This window comes from Ascaphus truei, chromosome 1 (genome assembly GCF_040206685.1).
Source record: "Ascaphus truei isolate aAscTru1 chromosome 1, aAscTru1.hap1, whole genome shotgun sequence".
Taxonomy (NCBI): domain Eukaryota; kingdom Metazoa; phylum Chordata; class Amphibia; order Anura; family Ascaphidae; genus Ascaphus; species Ascaphus truei.
The window spans coordinates 373,699,718-373,719,910 of record NC_134483.1 but is presented as its reverse complement, the minus strand read 5'-3'; the positions used below and the strand labels follow the sequence as shown (position 1 = coordinate 373,719,910).

At 42.3% G+C, this 20,193-nt stretch overlaps 2 protein-coding genes across 2 annotated transcripts; both read right to left on the bottom strand.

Moving 5' to 3' along the window:
• Positions 1–12,860: 12,860 nt before the first annotated feature.
• LOC142501189 (claudin-22-like) lies at positions 12,861–14,531 on the bottom strand. Its single transcript, XM_075610707.1, has one exon. It carries the CDS (start codon positions 14,283–14,285, stop codon positions 13,617–13,619), a length of 669 nt encoding a protein of 222 aa, XP_075466822.1. The 5' UTR covers positions 14,286–14,531; the 3' UTR covers positions 12,861–13,616.
• Positions 14,532–18,910: 4,379 nt separating this feature from the next.
• LOC142471196 (claudin-24-like) lies at positions 18,911–20,193 on the bottom strand. The gene has a single exon (XM_075577987.1). The coding sequence runs from the start codon at positions 20,137–20,139 to the stop codon at positions 19,477–19,479; it is 663 nt and encodes a 220-aa protein (XP_075434102.1). The 5' UTR covers positions 20,140–20,193; the 3' UTR covers positions 18,911–19,476.

Below are 20,193 nucleotides of genomic sequence, written 5' to 3'. Positions count from 1 at the left end.
AGGGGTCTTGAGCTGGAACACCCATGGCTATGGGGACGAACACTTGTTGGATTAATTTCACAATAATAAACCAAAAATGTACTGGGATTGTTTCATATAATAAAAAATACGTTTTGTTTTATAAAGTGTTCACTGGTTTCATTGTTTTAAGACGTTTTTACTCTTCAGCAGTAAATGTAATATACTTACAGTTGTACTGTACATACCGTACTAAGGTTTCCTAGCCCTTGTCAGCATGTAACATGCAGTACACATTCAGCCTAGCCCTTGTCAGCATGTAACATGCAGTACACATTCAGCCTAGCCCTTGTTCTCATGTAACATGCAGTACATTTCTATTATTATAGTATAGTATTATTTCTAAGTCCAGCTTTGGTACAATAGAAGCAACTCTGAAACTTAACCTAAGTGTTATTTGAAGAAACTTTTTAGTAAACTTCTTATAGGAAGGTTTAGGAGCTCTGAAAATGAACGTGTGCATCTTTTCAGTAGATCCTAGGGGACGATGAATCTAGAAGAATTTTGTGAGATTTTTATTAACATGGTGTATAAAGGTATATATGTTTTATGCACTGTACAGGTATATGAGCTGGAGAATTTCCAAGTCACTGGTTCCGTGAGACCAGATGGCCACCAGGCTTGGTGCTACTGAGTCTGCTTGGGTCCCGGACTTGAAAGTCTCAGAGATGCCAAGGTGTTAGGGCGGGCGTAGTACCGGAGTTATGCTTGAGTAAGAGCTATGTGGCGACCATTTGCCCAGCCCCAGACTCTGAGGAGCCTGGCCCAGCAGGGGGTTCAATATGCTATGTGATAGAGGTGCCAGGTTGATGCATGCCCTTTTGCAGAATTGAAATCCGGGCCCACCCAGCTTCAGGCTACCGACAAATCGCTGATAGTCTGGTGGAAATATTCCCACGCTCGGATTGGTTGAGGTATTCTGTGAATGGGACTGAAATCCTATAAGAAATCTAGCAGCCAATCAGCTCAGGAGATTCTAAGTGCCAAGACAGCAGTGGCAAATTTGAACTGACCAAAAGATGCTCTGGGAGAAATAGACGCGAGCCGGCTTAAGAAATTTCAAGGCGAGAATTTTTCGGGGCCCAAGTTCTCAAAATACTTCGTAGCAGTCGCAGCTGGAACTGCATGCCGAAAAGAGTACCAGTACATTTGGCACTCGCTCCCTGTCAAGGGATTTCAGTACCTCCAGAGCTGAAAGAGCCGTGGCGTCAGGAACTGCGTGCCGCTTTTGGTTCCAGGACTTTTCGGGCTTTGTCCCGGTTATCTAACAGACTTTGTAAAGACTTTGTTTTCTGTGCTATTACAACTAGGAAAGGTTAGTTTTGTAGCCCAGACCACCAGTAAGTGTGTTTTCTCTTGTTTATTGTAATTCACTGTGTGTACGTCTGTTTCTATGGAATAAATGACAATTTGTTTTACTTCTTGGTTTTTCTCAGTGATATGATCCCGGTATAAATGTGTAATTTCCTGGTCTCCCATGACAATCTCTTTGCCCCATTTATCTTTCTGGGCTATGCTGAATGGAAAATAGCTGAAGCGCTCAAATGCAGGTATATCTCAAAATGATAATAAGCCAGACCACTGTACCAGGGTACTAACAATTGATATAGTACCTATTGTGTCATATAATGGGTACTATCCTCCTGAAGACAGGTGGTGTGTGGTGCAACCCACTCACCATCAGTCTCATTGGCAGGTTCCCCTGAAAAATATACAAGTACTCACATCCTGGTAGGGCAGGCAGGCAGGCTGTGCAGCTACTCAATGCAATACAGGGAAAAGGGAGACCAAAAAGCGCACCAGCACAAACGGAGCAGGAAGAACCCAGGACAAAAAATGATTAAAAGGGCACTTTAATGTGACAAAAGACCCATCCAACGCGTTTCGAACGTCACAGCGTTCTTTTTCAAGGATAAAACACAATGTGATAACATCCATTATATACCCTCTTACCTGTGGGCCGTTTCGCGCCAAAAATCGGAACCTGATGACGTCATAACAGAGCGACTCAGTGCCGATCTAAGGGCAAAAGGAAGTACCAAAGGCAGTGTGGCCATCTTGGATGTGGGCAAACATAGGAACACAATAACAAAGCTTTATTGACCATTCCAGCAGAACAAAATACATTGCTGCTAACTGGACAAGCATATTTAAACGAAATAAAGCTATATTAAACTAAACTAATGCTTAATAAAGGGTACTATTATAGCACGAAAAAACATGAACAAGGTGGATTAAAAAAACTAGCTGTGTTGCAACTAAGTTATATACAGAAAAAAAGTTAAAAATAAAAACCTCTAGACATGATTAAAAAAATGTGCACGAAAAGTAAATTTTAAGACATATTACACATATATACTGCATAACACAGATTGTGTACCTAAATCATAGGAACCAGGGAAATACAACCATTATAAAATATGAAGTATTATCCACAAGATACATCAAAGAACAATTTAAGTTTACATATTGGCATAATATTTGCATGATAAGGCACATTTGTAAACATTTTTGTGATAGACGTATTATGGTGTAATTAGTTGGTAATACAGATTAAGTAAAGTTGGTAATATATTGGACATTATATTCTTATCATTATAACCTTTGAACCTATGCCTTATCATGCAAATATTATGCCAATATGTAAGCTTAAATTGTTCTTTGATGTATCTTGTGGATAATACTTCATATTTTATAATGGTTGTATTTCCCTGGTTCCTATGATTTAGGTACACAATCTGTGTTATGCAGTATGTATGTGTAATATGTCTTTAAATTTACTTTTCTTGCACATTTTTTTAATCATGTCTAGAGGTTTTTATTTTTAACTTTTTTTCTGTATATAACTTAGTTGCAACACAGCTAGTTTTTTTAATCCACCTTGTTCATGTTTTTTCTTGATATAATAGTACCCTTTATTAAGCATTAGTTTAGTTTAATATAGCTTTATTTCATTTAAATATGCTTGTCCAGTTAGCAGCAATGTATTTTGTTCTGCTGAAATGGTCAATAAAGCTTTGTTATTGTGTTCCTATGTTTGCCCACATCCAAGATGGCCACACTGCCTTTGGTACTTCTTTTTGCCCTTAGATCGGCACTAAGTCGCTCTGTTATGACGTCATCAGGTTCCGATTTTTGGCGCGAAACGGCCCACAGGTAAGAGGGTATATAATGGATGTTATCACATTGTGTTTTATCCTTGAAAAAGAACGCTGTGATGTTCGAAACGCGTTGGATGGGTCTTTTGTCACATTAAAGTGCCCTTTTAATCATTTTTTGTCCCGGGTTCTTCCTGCTCCGTTTGTGCTGGTGCGCTTTTTGGTCTCCCTTTTCCCTGGGCTATGCTGAAGCAGGGAACCTTAGTGGTGAGTCGTGCAAGCGTTTTCAAGGGGAGATATTGCCGGGACAATGTGCCTACTGTACATGTATCCGAGAATCAGGCATGATTCCCGGGTACATTTTTAGGGGAACCGACAACTCTGGATCCCAACTACCTGGGCACATTCTGACAACAATTCCTCTGCAAAAAAAACCTTGAAAGTCATGCCCTAGGAATCCCTGCTCGCTGACATGTCCGGAAAGATATAAACACATAAAATACTTTATTAACACAAAGTACATATAATGCATACCATATTGAAAGGTGACTTCATTTATCTTCTGGATGATGCTGCACGGACCAATTAACTGTGGTCCGAGTTTAGCAGAAGGTTAGCGGAAACGGATGTTTCGTGTTGAAAGCCATACCTTATCCCCGACGGAGTATTGGTGTGATGGCCTTTGGTGCTTGTCACGGGAACTTGTGAGAGGCTATAGTAATACACACCAAAAATATCTCTGGGTTGATTTGAACATGTCTTAGATATGATAAATTAGAGTTTATTCCTTAAATAAGGTGAACACACCAGATACACAAATAACAAGCAAAATATACACTTACTTAGGGTTCGAATGGAGATGATGAAGTAATCAGGAACCAGGATTAGCAATTCATCAGGCATCAAATAGTTGGTAAACTTGAAGTCACGAAAACACGAACAACAGAGTATAGGCTGGACACTGGCTTATATGCAATTTCCAGTCTATACCTTATTATTGAGTGTAGGCCATTGGAGAACAATTACCTGCACCCAATCTTTCCTTTCCACCTCACCTGAGGGGCACCTTAACACCGCCCACTGGGTGGATATTATTCTATCAGGGGGCTTAATTCCTCAGACCCCCTCCCACAAGCCTGGCGTCTTAAAGTCTAGCTTGGCCAGGATACCCTTTGTCCAAGGTGTGAATTTACCACCCTTAATCTCAAGTACCCATGTCCTGCCTTCTGTTGTTCTTGCATACACAAGCAGGGTGGGGGAGTCTTTGATCAGGAGTTTATGATCGACCATTTGTCTGCCATCCTGATCATTAACATAGCATATGGGCTCTGAGTTTTTATACCAGACCCAAAATACAATTCATACCTTAATACCTTCACATATTAAAATAATCCGTTCTGTTGGGCCCAGTGGGCTGATACTTGCCAATCCCGCATGCCGGAGGGGATTCTCCAGGGTGGCCAAGTTTCAGCTCTCTCTGCGACCCCCAGAACCAGAGATACACAAATGCAGTTTAAAACACTTTTTAATTTAATACAGGATTCTCCGCTTTAAAATGAATCTCTGCCTTTCACTCTTTTCCCATTGAAATCAACGGGCTCTGCCGCCATAGGCTTTTAATGGAGCAACTCCGCCATTGTAGTCTATGGGGAAAACCACCAATCTTTACAGTTGACCACACTCCGTCTGGTTGGTCGGAGAGGGTTGGAAGTGGCCATGCATTCATGCCGGAACCGTGGCTACATGCGACCCAAATACCAGCCCTCTGGTCCTCCCAGAACCGGAGATATCGACTTACACTTTTTACAGTTTCGGACTTAGCCGTTTTAACGCCACACGGCTCTCTCCCATTGGAATCAATGGCCGACGCCGCCATAGGAAATGCATGGGCGAGCGCCGCCATTAGATTCAATGGGACCTCCGCTCTGCCATTAGAGTCAATGGCGCGACCCTCTTGTTGAGCTCGACTCTTTACGGGGGTTCTGGATTCTCGACCCGGTGGTGGTCGAGTGTGGGGAGGCCAAGGAGCTAGGGGCAAAAATAATTTTATTTCTAGGTGCCCTAGAACCTAAGGTTCCCACACCAATTGTGGTTGAACTTGAACTCAGTGATAAAGTTCTTTTCAAAGACATTGTATCCGCTCTTGCGGTCTGCGGTTTGGGTGGCTGCCAACCTGTTCCTGGAGGTCGGCGTCGAGGAATCCCCATTGAAGTCAATGGCCCCATTAACTTACAATGGGAAACCGCCGCTCCTCCTCTTGGATGCCACCTGCTGGTCTTCGCTGGAAACAGGTCCAAAACCGCCAGATCTGCCATTGGAATGCATGGAGCTGCAATGGCGACCTATGGGAGGCTGCAAAATGGAGCCTGAAAAGGCGGGAAAAGGGAACAAAGGGCTATAACCACTGAATTAACATTACACATATACATTTGGATTCTGAAGCAGGGTAAAAACACATTACTAGACCGCAGTCCCGTTAACCCCTTGCTTCCCAAGTGGGAGCAGGGGCTGGCCAAATGGGGTGTAACCCCTTTAATACCGGGCCAAACCCCCTCTCCCATGACAGTGCTTATCCGTTCATTTCTTTGGTCTCTCAGTAACCGACCAAAGGGTTGCCTGAATCCCCTTCCAAAAGTCCTGTAAATTCTGTGCCCTGGTATCTGCCACTGGAACATCTACTGGTGGAGAATGAATGGGAAAGCTACGGGGATGGTAAACCCAATCTGCGAAAAATGGAAGTCACATGGAAGTCATGTGATAGACTGTTGCGGGCAAACTCTGCTAGTGGTAAGAGCCCTGCCCAATCATTCTGATGTTCATTTGTATAGCACCTGAGGTATTGCTCAGGGATTGACTGGTGCGCTCGGTTTGCCCATTAGATTGTGGGTGGTAAGCAGATGAGAAATGGAGATCAATCCCTAATCACCTGCAGAACGCCTTCCAAAATTTTGAGATGAACTGAGACGATCTCTAATGGCAGTCCATGCAGATGAAATACCTCCTTGGTCATGATGTCTGCCAGTTCTGGGAGGAGGGAAGCTTTGTTAGGGGTACAAAATGAGCCTGTTTAGCAAAACGATCCACAATAACCAAAATTGTAATCATGCCTTGAGAGGGGGGAAGTTCCACAATAAAGTCCATGGAAAGGTGCATACAAGGAATGAATGGTATAGGTAATGACTGCAGAAGCCCACAAGGAAGTGTTCGAGGAACCATAGTTTGGGCACACACACTGCAGGCCGTGACGGAGTCCTGTACCTCTGTTTTTAATTCTGGCCACCAAAAGGTCCTCTACAGGAGCTCACATGTTTTCCGAGCCCCTGGGTGGCCTGTGAGCTTGGATTCATGTCCCCATCAAAGACCCTCCTGCCAAAGGAGAGGGGGAACAAAAAGTTTGGATGGGGGAATGGTTATTCCAGTGGGAGCCTTGGTCTGGGAGTTTTGAATACGATGAAGAATCGAAATAGCAGACACAATCTTAGATGAAGGAATTATGGGGCCTTTGTCTGTCGAATCAGTGTAATCCATGGAGAACTGGCGTGATAGGGCATCCGCCTTTACATTCTTGGAACCCGGCTGGTAGGAGATCACGTAATTAAAGCGAATGAAAAAGAGTGCCCATCTAGCCTTGTGAGTGTTTAACCTGTGTGCCCCCTCAAGGTATTCCAGGTTTTTATGGTCCGTAAGAATCGTGACTGGTACGGCGGTTCCCTCAAGAAGGTGTCTCCATTCCTCCAGGGCCATTTTAACGGCTAGAAGTTCACGATTGCCCACATCGTAGTTGTGTTACGCAGGAGAAAACTTCTTAGAGAAGAAGGAACATGGATGTAATCGACCCTGAAACTCACTTCTCTGTGACAGGACTGCACATGCTCCAACATCAGAGGCATCCAATTCGACGATAAAAGGATGCTGAGGATTGGGGTGTTTCAGTATGGGTGCAGAAGAAAAAAGTTTCTTGAGCTTCAGAAAAGCCACCTGAGCCTGCGGAGACCAGTTCATGTGATCTGCCTGCTTTTTTGTCATGGCTGTGATACTGTAGGTGCAACGATTTTGGAAAAATCCCGAATGAATCGCCTGTAATAATTTGCGAAACCCAAGAATCTCTGAATGGCTTTTAATCCCTTAGATACTGACCAGTCCAGAACAGCAGCAACCTTGGCAAGATCCATTTCTAGGCCCTGGGCAGAGATGATTTATGCGAGAAAAGAAAGATGGGATTTCTTGAATTTGCACTTCTCGAATTTATCGAAGAGATTGTTCTCCTGGAGGCGTTTAAGTACCACCTCACCTGCTGATGATGTTGTTCCAGGGTTTTATAATAGATGAGTATATCATCAAGGTATACGATAACTGAGGAGTCTAACATGTCTCTGACAATTTAGTTCACGGAGAACTGGAACACTGCATTGCATAGGCCGAAGGGCTTCACCAAGTACTCGTAGTGGCCATCGCGTGTGTTGAAAGTGGTTTTCCACACGTCTCCCTGCTTTATCCTTATCCTTTATCCTTATCAGGTTATAGGCCCCTCTTAAATTAAGCTTTGTAAAAACTGTTGCCCCACGTAGACGATCAAAACATTTGGTGATCAGAGGAAGAGGATACCGGTTCTTGACAGTGGCTTTATTCAAACCCCAGTAATCAATACAAGGTCTCAATGACCCACCCTTCTTTGCCACAAAGATAAAACCTGCACCAGCAGGAGAACAGGATTTGCGAATGTATCCTCGCTTCAGGTTCTCATCAATGTATGTCCTCATCGCCTTGGTTTCCTATTCGGAAAGAGGATATGTACGTCCATGAGGAGGAGTCATCCGAGGAAGGAGATCGGTCGCACAATCAAACGGTCGATGCACAGGTTATTCTTCAGCCTGTCCCTTGTCGAAGACCCGCCTCAGGTCAAGATAACATGCCGGGAGACTGGGTAAGTCCTCCAGTGCAAGCAGTAGAAGAGAACCCACCAGAGGACATGGTGAAAGATATTTGCCATGGCAGGCAGACCCCCAAGTTCTTATCTGTCCCGAGATCCAGTCAATCTGGGGATTGTGGGTACGTAGCCAGGGAAGCCTTAGAACCACATCGATGGCTGGGGAATTGATGGCATTCAGCTGGAGTAGTTTGTGGTGCAAAACACCAACCATAGCCTGATTTGAACCATATCTTGTGATATGACTCCCCATCCCAACGGTCTAACCATCAATGGAAGAGATACATAGGGGTACGTCCTGTCTCTGGAGAAGAATCTCGATCCGTTGAGCGAAGGCCTCGTCCACAAATATACCAGCGGCTCCGGAGTCCACAAAGGCCTTGGTTATCCGGATTGGTGTTTCCAGGATAGGCAGATGGGGACCATCAAGCGACAAGGAGATGGGGAGAAGGTACAGATACCCAGAAGCAACTCCCATACTTGCTCTGGGCATGGGCATTTCCCGACTTCTTAGGACCGGTTCATACTCCTTGTCACCGCAGTAGAGGCACAACCCCAAGAATCCCCGGTGCTGCTTCTCTCGTTCTGTCAAACGCAAATTGCCCAATTGCATGGGTTCCGTTGTTCTCCTTGCATTTCATTGGAAGGGACCTGAATAGGTGGAGTCTGCGGAAGACACCGGAATCTGTAATAACGATCCTGCTCCTGGTGTCTCTCCCTCATCCAAAGATCCAGGGACATGCAAAGGGCGCAGGCCATCCAGATCTGGGGGTAGGTCCCTTTATTTCAGTTCATCCTTCAGCCTCACCTCAATGCCTTGACGGAAAGCAGCCTTTAAAGCCCCCTCGTTCCAATTGGTCTCTGCTGCCAGGGTCCTAAACTCGATAGCATATTGTCCCATAGTGCGAGAGCCTTGTTTTAACTGTAGTAGTGCAAATGCAGCGGAAGCCGCACGACCGGGAGTATCAAAGATTGTCCGGAAGGTTTGCATGAAAGCAACAGAATTGTCCAACAAGGGGGAATCCTTTTCATAAAGAGGTGGCGCCCAAGCTAATACTTCATCCATGAGGAGCGAGAAGATATATGCCACTCGAGGGGTGGGTAGAGAAGGATGACGGTTGTGTGTCGAACTGTACCTGGCACTGGTTCAAGAATCCTCTGCAAGCCGAGGGAAGCCCTCCATAGCGGACAGGAGTCGGGATCCGGGGCTGTCTTAGGACCACAGATACTGGTGCAGCGTCATGAGCTAAAGGCATGGGCATAGATGGGGTCATGCTGGGGGTACTGAGGTGGCTGCACAGGGTCTGCTTCGTAGAGGAGATTGAATCCAGTTTCTGATCCAGCATAGCTAGACGGGTGGCATGGGTTCCCAGAAGCTGGCCCTGATGGGAAACAGCATTCGCTACCTCTGCGGGGGCCATTGCTTGGCTCGTGCAACGTGTAAAATTGCCGACTGCAGAATAGGTCATGGACCCGCAGGGCAGAGGTAGGAATACACCAACCTTGGCCTGGGATCAGAGGCATGAGATGCAGGGATAGTAGGTATAGTTCTGGGGTCAAGGCAGGCGGCAGGCAAAGAGTAGTCAGATTCGGTTATGAGGTGGAGATAGATAGCAGGCAAAACAAAGGCAAGGCAGAGCTCAGACAGGAAAAGGCAACAAGTACTTTGTATGAGCAAGGTTGGATAGCAACTGCCTGCTACTTAAAGGCCAGAGGCAGCTGTTGACAATGAAAGTTCAAAGTGAGGCTTACTTCCTGTGAGGGCAGGGATTGCCAGGAGGCAAGATGGCCATGGTAGCTTCGGAGAAGGTGATGTCACTTCCTGTAAGCATTCATCCTGAATGTTCGGACAGATCCCTTATAATATAACTGTTCAATTCTCTTCCTTCCTCTGGATGTTCCCTGGACTCAACCCAGGAGGCTTGAGGCTCCAAAGGTCTATCCTCTGCTCTTCTCTCACCCCCTGGTGGGATGAGGGGTAGCTGTTCCACTCCCCAAAGGGAGGGGATGGAAGGTGGTCAGAGCTCTCTCTCACTCTCTCTCTCTTTCTCCTCTCTCTCCTCTCTCTCCTCTCTCTCCATGGGAGGGTCCAAGGTAATGTAACATGCAGTACAGTGAGTGTCACTTAACCTAGCCTTTGTCCTCATGTAGCATACAGTACAGTCAGTGTCGCTCAACCTAGCACTTGTCAGCATATAACATTCAGCCTAGCCCTTGTCCTCATGTAACATGCAGTACAGTGAGTGTCATTCAACCTAGCACTTGACAGCATGTACACATTCAGCATAGCCCTTGTCAGCATGGTTTTCCTACAGCTAGACGGGAGGGGACACAATAACTCGCGATCACCGACTTGAGATTCTGGCTGGTATTGGATTTGAGTAGAAGAAAGATGATGGCGGTGACTGCATGATAGAACTCAGCCAGAAGTAGTTAAAATCAGCTTTATTTCAAGATGCTGCACATGTGCAGCATCTTGAAATAAAGCTGATTTTAACTACTTCTGGCTGAGTTCTATCATGCAGTGACCGCCATCATCTTTCTTCCACTATTCGCTACTACCTGGCTGGAGCACGCTGGCTATCTTGCTGCATAGGGAGCCGTGTATCCCTCCCAGCTTCTGGTGCCGCCCCCTGGAGCGTGAGTAGCGCCGGAGTGAATAGCTTGCTGGGACCTGTCCAGGAAAGCAGTGAGACGACACCAAACACCTCGTGGAGTGTTCGTGGAGCGGGGACAGGTTTACAGGACGGGCACAACTTGCTGGGACCTGTCCAGGAAAGCAGTGAGACGACACCAAACACCTCGTGGAGTGTTCGTGGAGCGGGGACAGGTTTACAGGACGGGCACAGCTTGCTGGGACCTGTCCAGGAAAGCAGTGAGACGACACCAAACACCTCGTGGAGTGTTCGTGGTGCGGGGACAGGTTTACAGGACAGGCAGTGAAGACATCGGGTCAGGTAAGGGCAGCAGGCTGTAGACTGCCGTGAGTTCATGAGGGAGGCATCCACAGTTGCTTCTCCTCTTACCTCTATCTATTCCCTGCATACTAGCCCCCCACCCTGGTTTAGTCTGCAATTCACCCTCCTCATTGACTTTATTATTCAGTTGTTTATCCTGCAGCAACATTGCCTATTTTTCTACATATACAGTATGATAGAGGTTGCTTTCACACAAACAGTCATATACACTTTTTAGAGCATAGGACACTTGGGGTTTATTCATCTTTCCTTTTTCACTGGTATTGCATTTGACACCACATATCGAATTTCTGCCCGCCTTCAGGTCTCACTTCACCCAGGTTAAATAGCAGATAACCCACGTAAATTTCTTGGGAAATCTCAGGTAAGGGACAGGCTCGGGTCAGGAAAACCCTGAATACAAACAGACTACATCTGTGTATAAGGTATACTTGCATATGAAGCGATCACATTACCACAAATACTGGAAGTCTGGTGACACTCGAGTGCCATCAGACCTCTGGCAGAAGTAAAGCGTAGAGACAATCTAAATTAAATCAGTTGTCTTTTTAAAGCAGTGACGTGTGTAAGAGGTTACCTTGGAGTATGTGATGCATATTCGTAACACAATCTGACAACTATAAGTGTTTTTTAAATCATGTTTTAAATTTGTTTTGTGATCATGCTGAGCTGTGAGTTGGAAGATGTTGGATTTTCTCTGGTTACTTCCTGTTGTGTGATACCACTGTGTTCTAACCAAACATTTGCACGGGCAAACCTCTCTTCCCTCCCCTCTTTTTATCTTTATTGACTCTCTGATTTGGTCCCCGGGTGAGAGAAAGAAAACACTTGATTGCCAAATAGTCCCTGATTCAGAGGCCCCTCAGAAATTCAATTTGTGATTAATTTCCAAAGAAACAAAAGCAGACAAATAGTTGCCATAAACATGGTGAGTTTCTTAAGTTCTTTACAAAAGGTTATTATTTTGGTCAGCTATGTAGGGCTGCACTTTTCGAGGGGGAAAAAAATACCTAAATGAAAAAAAATACCTAAATGAAAATGAGAAAGGGCGAACTCACCCGAAACATGTGGGAGGAGGTCTTTTTTGTTATGTTCTAGTATCTATTTTATGTAGATTTAATAAATTGATTTTATTACCTACCTGGTGAGTTTGTCATCCCAAGGAGCAGTGCTGATATCGATCATTTTTTCTTTGTTACTTCTGGATCGTGTTCGCGCAGGAAGTGCGTCATTACCCTTTCAGGTATCACAAGACCAGGAGACACAGAGGGGACGGACTCTCGTGAGCTGTGTGAGCTCCATCCGTGGGCTGCTGCAATTGCGGCCGCTGGCCCCACATGGGAAGCGGGTCTGCAAGTGGCCCTTACCCGCATCTTCAAAAAGTCTTTTTTCCTGCTCCGCACTTATATCTTATTTGGCTACTAGCTGTGGGGGTCAACCTTGAGGGGACAGACAGTTCCTTTGGATATATAAACTACAGTATAGGACTCATGGTGCCTGCAAAATGATATGGACACCATTGTGTAGACTGTCGACACTATATAAGATATTGAATTATCTACACAGTGTAATGTGCCAGTGCATGCACTGAGCTGTGCCAGATCCAGCTAAAGGTGTTGAAATTCTTGTCTTCACTCCAGCAGCAATCGGTAAGAAATAATATGTGTAATTTTAATGACACCTATTTTCTGAAGAGGATAATGTTTTTTGCGGGCAATGTATTTTGCACATTTTTCGAACTCCCACAAAGGTAATTATTTATTCCCTATTGCTCAACTAAGCAAAGACAAACTGAAATGGACAATGAATATACGCAACAAAATCATGAAAGAAAGTCAAGGTATTTTATTATTTTAATATACTATTGTTTTATTGGAAATGTGTCCTCTACCATACTATGTGAGCAAACCATTACATGGCCATTGAAGATATTTTTTAAATAGTATTGGGAAATATCCATTTATACCAACCAAATGCAAGTTGTTGTTCATAAATAATATTTGTAAAAAAATAGTTGGGAGTACATTTAGCATTGGGACAAACAGTGTAATACAATTATACTAGTGTGTGCTGCAATTTAATAACAGTGATATTGGAAATATAGATTTGTTGTCTAATGTTTCAACATAGAATGGTGACAATTAAAATGTAACAAAATATCACAGATAAACTTTTTTTTAAATATATTTTTAGGCATTTTGCAATCACAGACATGTATTTATACACAGCATTCAAAGCATGAAACCAAGCATATTCTTTGGTAAAACCAATTAAATTTTTAGATCCAATAAAATCACACGAAACAAACACACTGGTGTTTTTTTTAGTTCTTCTCTGAAATATATCTGTAATGCCCACTTACTAAGACCTTACTTAATTAAAACACAGACTCATCTAAACTGTCATCAACTATGTTTACTACAGTAACATTGTATGAGTTGGATGTAGGTGATATCATTTTTTGCCAGTTCTGGATAAAGATAGACCATCTTTAAATCATCAAAAAAATCTTACTACAAGTCACAAGAGTTGTTGCTTTTAGTTCCCATCCTGTGTGCAGCTATAAAACAAGTTTTTAGATCATTTATACAACTGTTAGATTTTCAGATCTGGATATTTGGTTTCCAAGTGTCCATGGTGATATGGTTGTTTTCTAGGTCCATTTGTAGATGTGTTTCTATTATAAAATGACTTTGTAGCTGCAGAGTAGATTGAGCAAAACAGCAAGGAGCCACCAAGCATGAGGAAGAAAGCACCAAACCAGCCCATGAACAAAGCTTCCCCAAACTCCCATCTGGGGACAATCTCTGGGATGGACTCATCTGAAAATTCCTGAACTATATCATAAGCCACCCAGGAGACTGGGACTAGTGCAGTGATACCCGAGGTCCAAAGTAATATCCCTCCAAGGAGCAACAGTCGCTTCTTCGATTCCTCTTCTCCAATCTTTAGACAGTCCAAGCCAAAACTGGAAATTAGGAGGCCAAAGACCCCCACGCCATTGGAGAGGAACATCACAATCCTTGAAATCCTTAGTTCAAAAGGCAAAGCCAAAAAGGAATCAAAATCCTTACACTGCATCCCTACTTCATCTTGAACCACACATGTCTGCCACAGTCCCATTGTCCAGATTTCCATTTCATTTAGATCTAAGTTGAGGTTCTTCCAGAGAGGCACACAAGTGCAGACACAGGTTAAAACACACCCAAGGAGAGAGAAAAATATTGCCCCATATTGCAGCTTCAGCCTGTAGGTCACTGCCATTGTTGCTAGAATATATTTCAACTAACAGTGATAAAGTTAGCTGCTCAGTGATTAGTTGTCTAGATGATTGTGGTGTAATGATTTTGGTTCTCTGTGGCGTTGGATATAAGCTCTTGGCATATACTCTTTAAAAGCTGTGAGATCTGTGTTTGTATTTAATGAATGATGCATTCAATTTCAGTTGCTGGATTTCAGCCAAGGGACTAATATGTTACATAGCATGGGGAAAGTCTGCCACAAAAAAACATTCAGAGGGTGTGACCAAGATCATTTTCATATTTGTTGCTTTTTTTCAACTGAATTCCATACACTCTTGATGTCATGTATAGATTTTACAATATGTTTGAGATGATTTGGTAATGTGTATATATACACACACACATACACGCACACACATCAGTGCATCTTACAACAGTAAACCATAATAACAAAATATTTGACTGTTGACAATGTACAGTATGCATTCAATTGGATTTACAAACTAGAAAGACATTTGGCAACATACAGGCATACCCCGCTTTAAGTACACTCACTTTAAGTACACTCGCGAGTAAGTACATATCGCCCAATAGGCAAACGCCAGCTCACGCATGCACCTGTCATCATGTCCTGAACAGCAATACCGGCTCCCTACCTGTACCAAAGCTGTGCGCACGCGGGGAGACTATAGAGCCTGTTACAAATGCGTTATTTACATCAGTTATGCACGCATATGATGATTGCAGTACAGTACATGCATCGATAAGTGGAAAAAGGTGGTGCTTCACTTTAAGTACATTTTCGCTTTACATACATGCTCCGGTCCCATTGCGTACGTTAATGCGGGGTATGCCTGTACTTGATTAATGAATCCAGTTGTAGTGGGTATTGTATAGAGAGAGCCATATGTACACTTTGAGAATGAAACTGGTTTCTATAAAGGCATATTTTATCAAATGTTACAAAGTCCTTACCCAGCTGCTGTGTTAAAGATGTGCTGGTCTTTTATAATGTATTATGAAACATTTCTTGAATGTTCCCAACATTTTCAGATTTTCCATGTGAGAGGAAGACTATGAAATCTCAAAGTTTGCCACAAATGAAACATACTGTACTGTATCATCAGTTGTCACTAACTTATTAAAAACTACCTTTCCTCTCAACTACAGACAGAAATTGTCCAGTTTCAATCTAAATGTTTCAGCTTCTAAGGTAATGGATACATTTTAATGCAAGGATATCTATCTATCTATCTATCTATCTATCTATCTATCTATCTATCTATCTATCTATCTATCTATCTATCTATCTATCTATCTATCTATCCAGGCTGCATATTTAATCACCATACCTAAATCTGACACCCTCTCCTCAAATGTCTAACTTGCTCTCTACTTGGCTACTGTATATTACTTGTAATAAGAGTCTTAGGGTTTTTTCATCTATAAAAATATTGAGGGGAAAAAAGTATAAAAAGGTAAGCATGGTTTATGTTTGCAATTGTGTCATGTTAAAATTGTAGTTACCCACTCAGCACCGAAAGAGCCAACAAGATATCATCCTTGCCGGCCTATCCAGCACTGAAAGGGTTAAAATCATCTTTTTAAAAAAAAAAAAAAAAAAAAAATTATGGCTTCGGTCAATTTGTGTATGTATGATTTTTTAATTCTGTGACACTACAGTACACTTGAAAGAAGAGACTGTGATATTCTTTCATCTAAAAAAAACACTTGTCTTGCACATTGGTCCATTAAAGGTATAACAACCTGCTATGAACCTACGCCATTCTCTGTGACCAATACAGCGTGTAGATCTACATCCGTGTTCACTAGAAAACACAAGACAAAACAGTCTGACTGGCCTCTTTATTCTTAGTTGCGGTAGACAGAAGTCCTATGAATTTATTTTCATGCTAATAAGTGCAGGCAGAAAACTGCAAAATAAAAAAGGAAGTTTCCCTTTAGAGATGATACAATGCTGGATAAGGTTTCCATTTATAAATGAAGTAAATGTTTCTGCTGTTTTAACATCCTAAATCTTACCCTAAGTCTTACCCTAAGTCTACTCCCTGATCTTCTATATGGGTTGTAATGTGTCGTCCGATGCAGAACATATTTTATGGCATAGCACTGCTTAGTATTTATGGTTTATGTCTCTTTTGTGGTTTAGCAGAGATTACCTTGCTCCAAAACGGGTGCCACATCTTAGTGACAGAAGCCACTTTTACTTTGAACTTGCACCAGATTTGGAATGAGGCGATTTTTAGGGTGCTGGTTCGTGCCTTGGGAGTGGTACTGTCTTGACTCCCAGGATCATTTGAATTGAGTGAAATGCACCTGTCTATTTCATGGTATCTCAATCCTATCCCCACAACTGAGGGTTTTAGGGATAACAAAATAATAAGCAAAAATGGGAATACCATGGTGGTGATCCTAAAACATGTTTTGATTGGGGTTTCCTGTGGCTAGTGTGAGAATCACTGTGATTGTGCTCATTGAATGAGCAGTTCCATGATTTCCTTTAAATTACACACATCCCTATATATTCCTCCGGCAGTTTTCTTAGAGAAATATTGATGTGTAAACATTTTTGTGGACACTTTTAAAATCTGTTGTTTTTCCAAGAATTTCTTCTTATAACTTAACGATGCAGCTTTGGAAGTGTCTGCCACATCCTTTTTCTCAGGTACACACGTATTTTATGTAAATATTGTGATATTTGCTTTTCAGGACATTTCCAAAGAATGAAATAAGCACTTAACATGGTAGATATGCTGTTACTGAATGCTTTTAATGTATTACAGTCCCAATAAATGCTTTGCCAAGTCTAAAGTCATCTTTGAACAACAGCATTCCCAATGCCGGAGAAGGATTTAGCCCCATCCATTTGAATGGATCTGATCTCTTCTCCAACACAGAGGAGACGGCTTTACAGCAAATTAAAAAGAGAAATAAGAAGGACGTTATTTCCCTTTAGCCGCTATTTCTACCAGTAAGATTTTAATACAGAGAAAAAAAACCCCATCAATTCACATTAGTAGCCTTTCTTAGCAATTTACATTATGCAGTAAAAGTATCACAAAGCATGGTGGTAATTTCCATCCGTCTGCTTCTTCCAATTAGAGAATGTAAACTCAAAACCGTCAAAGTGCCCCAGTAATTACAGCAGCTGACTCCCATTCCTCTTCACTAGCGCCTGCCTGTGATAATCTTGGTTAGAGGGCAGTTGTGCCAAGCACCACATCAAATCTACATACTGTAGTAACATGGAAAGGTTTTGTGGGCTATGTGTAAAGTGTCACCATAAGTGATCTTGTCGTAAACCAGAAGAAGTGCAATTTAGTGCGTCACTGTGCGCCAATGTAAACAAAAATATATATTATTTTTATGTGTTGTATGGTATGTACATCAACTTATTTTTCCCAAAGGGAAAAATGACGCTGGGGGAGGAGTTAAAGGTCTGGTTTGGATGCTTTTTGGGGGGGCATGCTAAATGATCAGTAATATTAAACTTCAAGTATGCATCATTTTTGTGCACCAGAAATGTATCACAAGTGTCTGCCAAGTTTTTATTGGCGTAAAAAAGACACGCAAGTAGATGCAAACAGGTCATAATGTACTATATACAGGCATACCCCACATTAACATACGCAATGGGTCCAGAGCATGTATGTAAAGCGAAAATGTACTTAAAGTGGAGCACTACTTTTTTCTCACTTATCGATGCTTCGGTACAGGTTGGGGGCCGGTATTGCTGTTCAGGACGTGCTGACAGGCGCCTGCGCGAGCTGCCGTTTGCCTATTGGGCGAGGGGAATCAGCGTGTGACTACTACGGCAGTCTGTAGGGCAGAATAAGTATCCGTACTCGCAAAGCGAGTCTACAGGCACAGGGGTATGGGGCTATTGAAAATATGTCCTTACTCACGAGTGTATTTAAAGTGAGTGTCTGTAAACCGGGGTATGCCTGTACATGACACAACAAAGAATAAGAAAAGGTACACATGAATGAAGAACATGAATAATGACATATGCCACATTATAATTTTGTGCGAGAAATACATTTTTTGGACACAATATACTCTTTATAATTGTTTTCAAAAACAATTCTTTACACATAGCCCCCTAAGGCTCAGATCCAGATTCACCTGAATGGGAGTAATGCTTAGCACCCTTTTGTGGATCTGGGCCATAGTGCGTAGAAAATAAGTTAATGATGTTTTATTTTTCTAAGAAGAAGTTGCTGTGGGGCTCTGGAATTAGACAGTGATACCCATGATCATTATATAATGTAGCATAGAAGAAAATCGCCAACCCCTCCTGAATATGCCATGCTGCTCTAATTGGTCAAGGTAATAACCGGTTAGCTTGCACCTTGATTAAACATAATTGTTGTTATTATGATAAGTAAAGGGTCTTTGGTCTTTGAGTACAATCAAATATGAACTAAAAAATAAGCCCCTTCATGTAAATATTAACCATATAGAAATGAATGGTTTTATAAACTGCAATTCAGCAGAAATACACACGACTTCTGCTTGAAAAACTAAGCAAATGTTAAACTTAGAAGCACAAATAACACAGGATGCATACAATGAAAGGTGTGTGTGTGTGTGTGTGTGTGTGTGTGTGTGTGTGTGTGTGTGTGTGTGTGTGTGTGCGTGTGTGTTAGAAAGTATTATTTCCAATTAATATGTTGTCAGACACTTTGTTAGCATTTTATAATTTGAAAGCTGTTAGTATAAAATCAGTTAAAGATTTATGTTCAGTGGTGTCTCAAAGCACAAAAATGATAATTAGTCAACAGATAGATGAAATGCAGGTTGTAAAGCCTTTTTAAGATAATGTTCTGAAAGTTCTCCTTGCCCTTTATATTACATGAGCTTTCAAGACCTCAAAAGGCTCATACAGTATATTAAATATTTGTGAAGAGCTTTCAGGATGTGTGAACATCTGCAAAAAAAGGATATTGTTCCCCAGAGTCATTATGAGGAACAGACTATGTAGAGTATGTGATAGTGTCTTTAAAACCAGCTAGTATAATAGGATTAATCATTTTGCACAAAGGTTAAACAGTATTAACAGATCTGGAAACATGTTGAATTAAAACAAAGAGGAAGGAATCCATGAATAAGCTACCAAACATAGAAGATTCATCTTAATTTGGGTGTTGGCTTTCTTAACCAATCTTACTGCAAACAATCATACATAGTTTTCAGATTGTCAGGTCTGGATATTTGGAGTCCATATGTAGACATTTCTCATGCTGCTGGGTTGGTATGTAACATTCAGTAGTTGAATCAGCAGGTTCAAAACAGTTTGAGGAAGCAAGCAACGAGCCACCAAGTATAAGAAAAAATCCTCCAAACCAGCCCATGAACAAAGCTTCCCCAAACTCCCATCTGGGGACAATCTCTGGGATGGACTCATCCCAAAATTCCTGAACTGTGTCGTAAGCCACCCAGGAGACTGGGACTAGTGCAGTTAGTCCTGAGGTCCAAAGCATTATTCCTCCTAGAAGTAAGAGACGATTCTTCAGCTCCTGCTTTTCTTTGCCAATTTTCACACAGTCCAAACCAAGACTGGAAAGTAGAAGACCAAGAATCCCTGAGCCATTGGAGAGAAACATTAGAATCCTTGATACCCTTAGCTGAGAAGGCAGAGCCAAGAAGGAATCATAATCCTTACATTGCATTCCTCCTTCCTCTTGAACAACACAAGCCTGCCATAGTCCCATAGTCCAGATTTCCAGTTCATTTAAATCTAAATTCAGGTTTTTCCAGAGAGGTACATAGGTAGTGACACAAGAGAGAATCCACCCTGCCAAGGACAGCAAAATCCCTCCAAATTGTGTATTAGTTCTTTTGGCCAATGCCATTCTTCAAAGTTCTTCCTGAACTGCTTTGTAATGTGTGCACCCCTGCAGCTATCT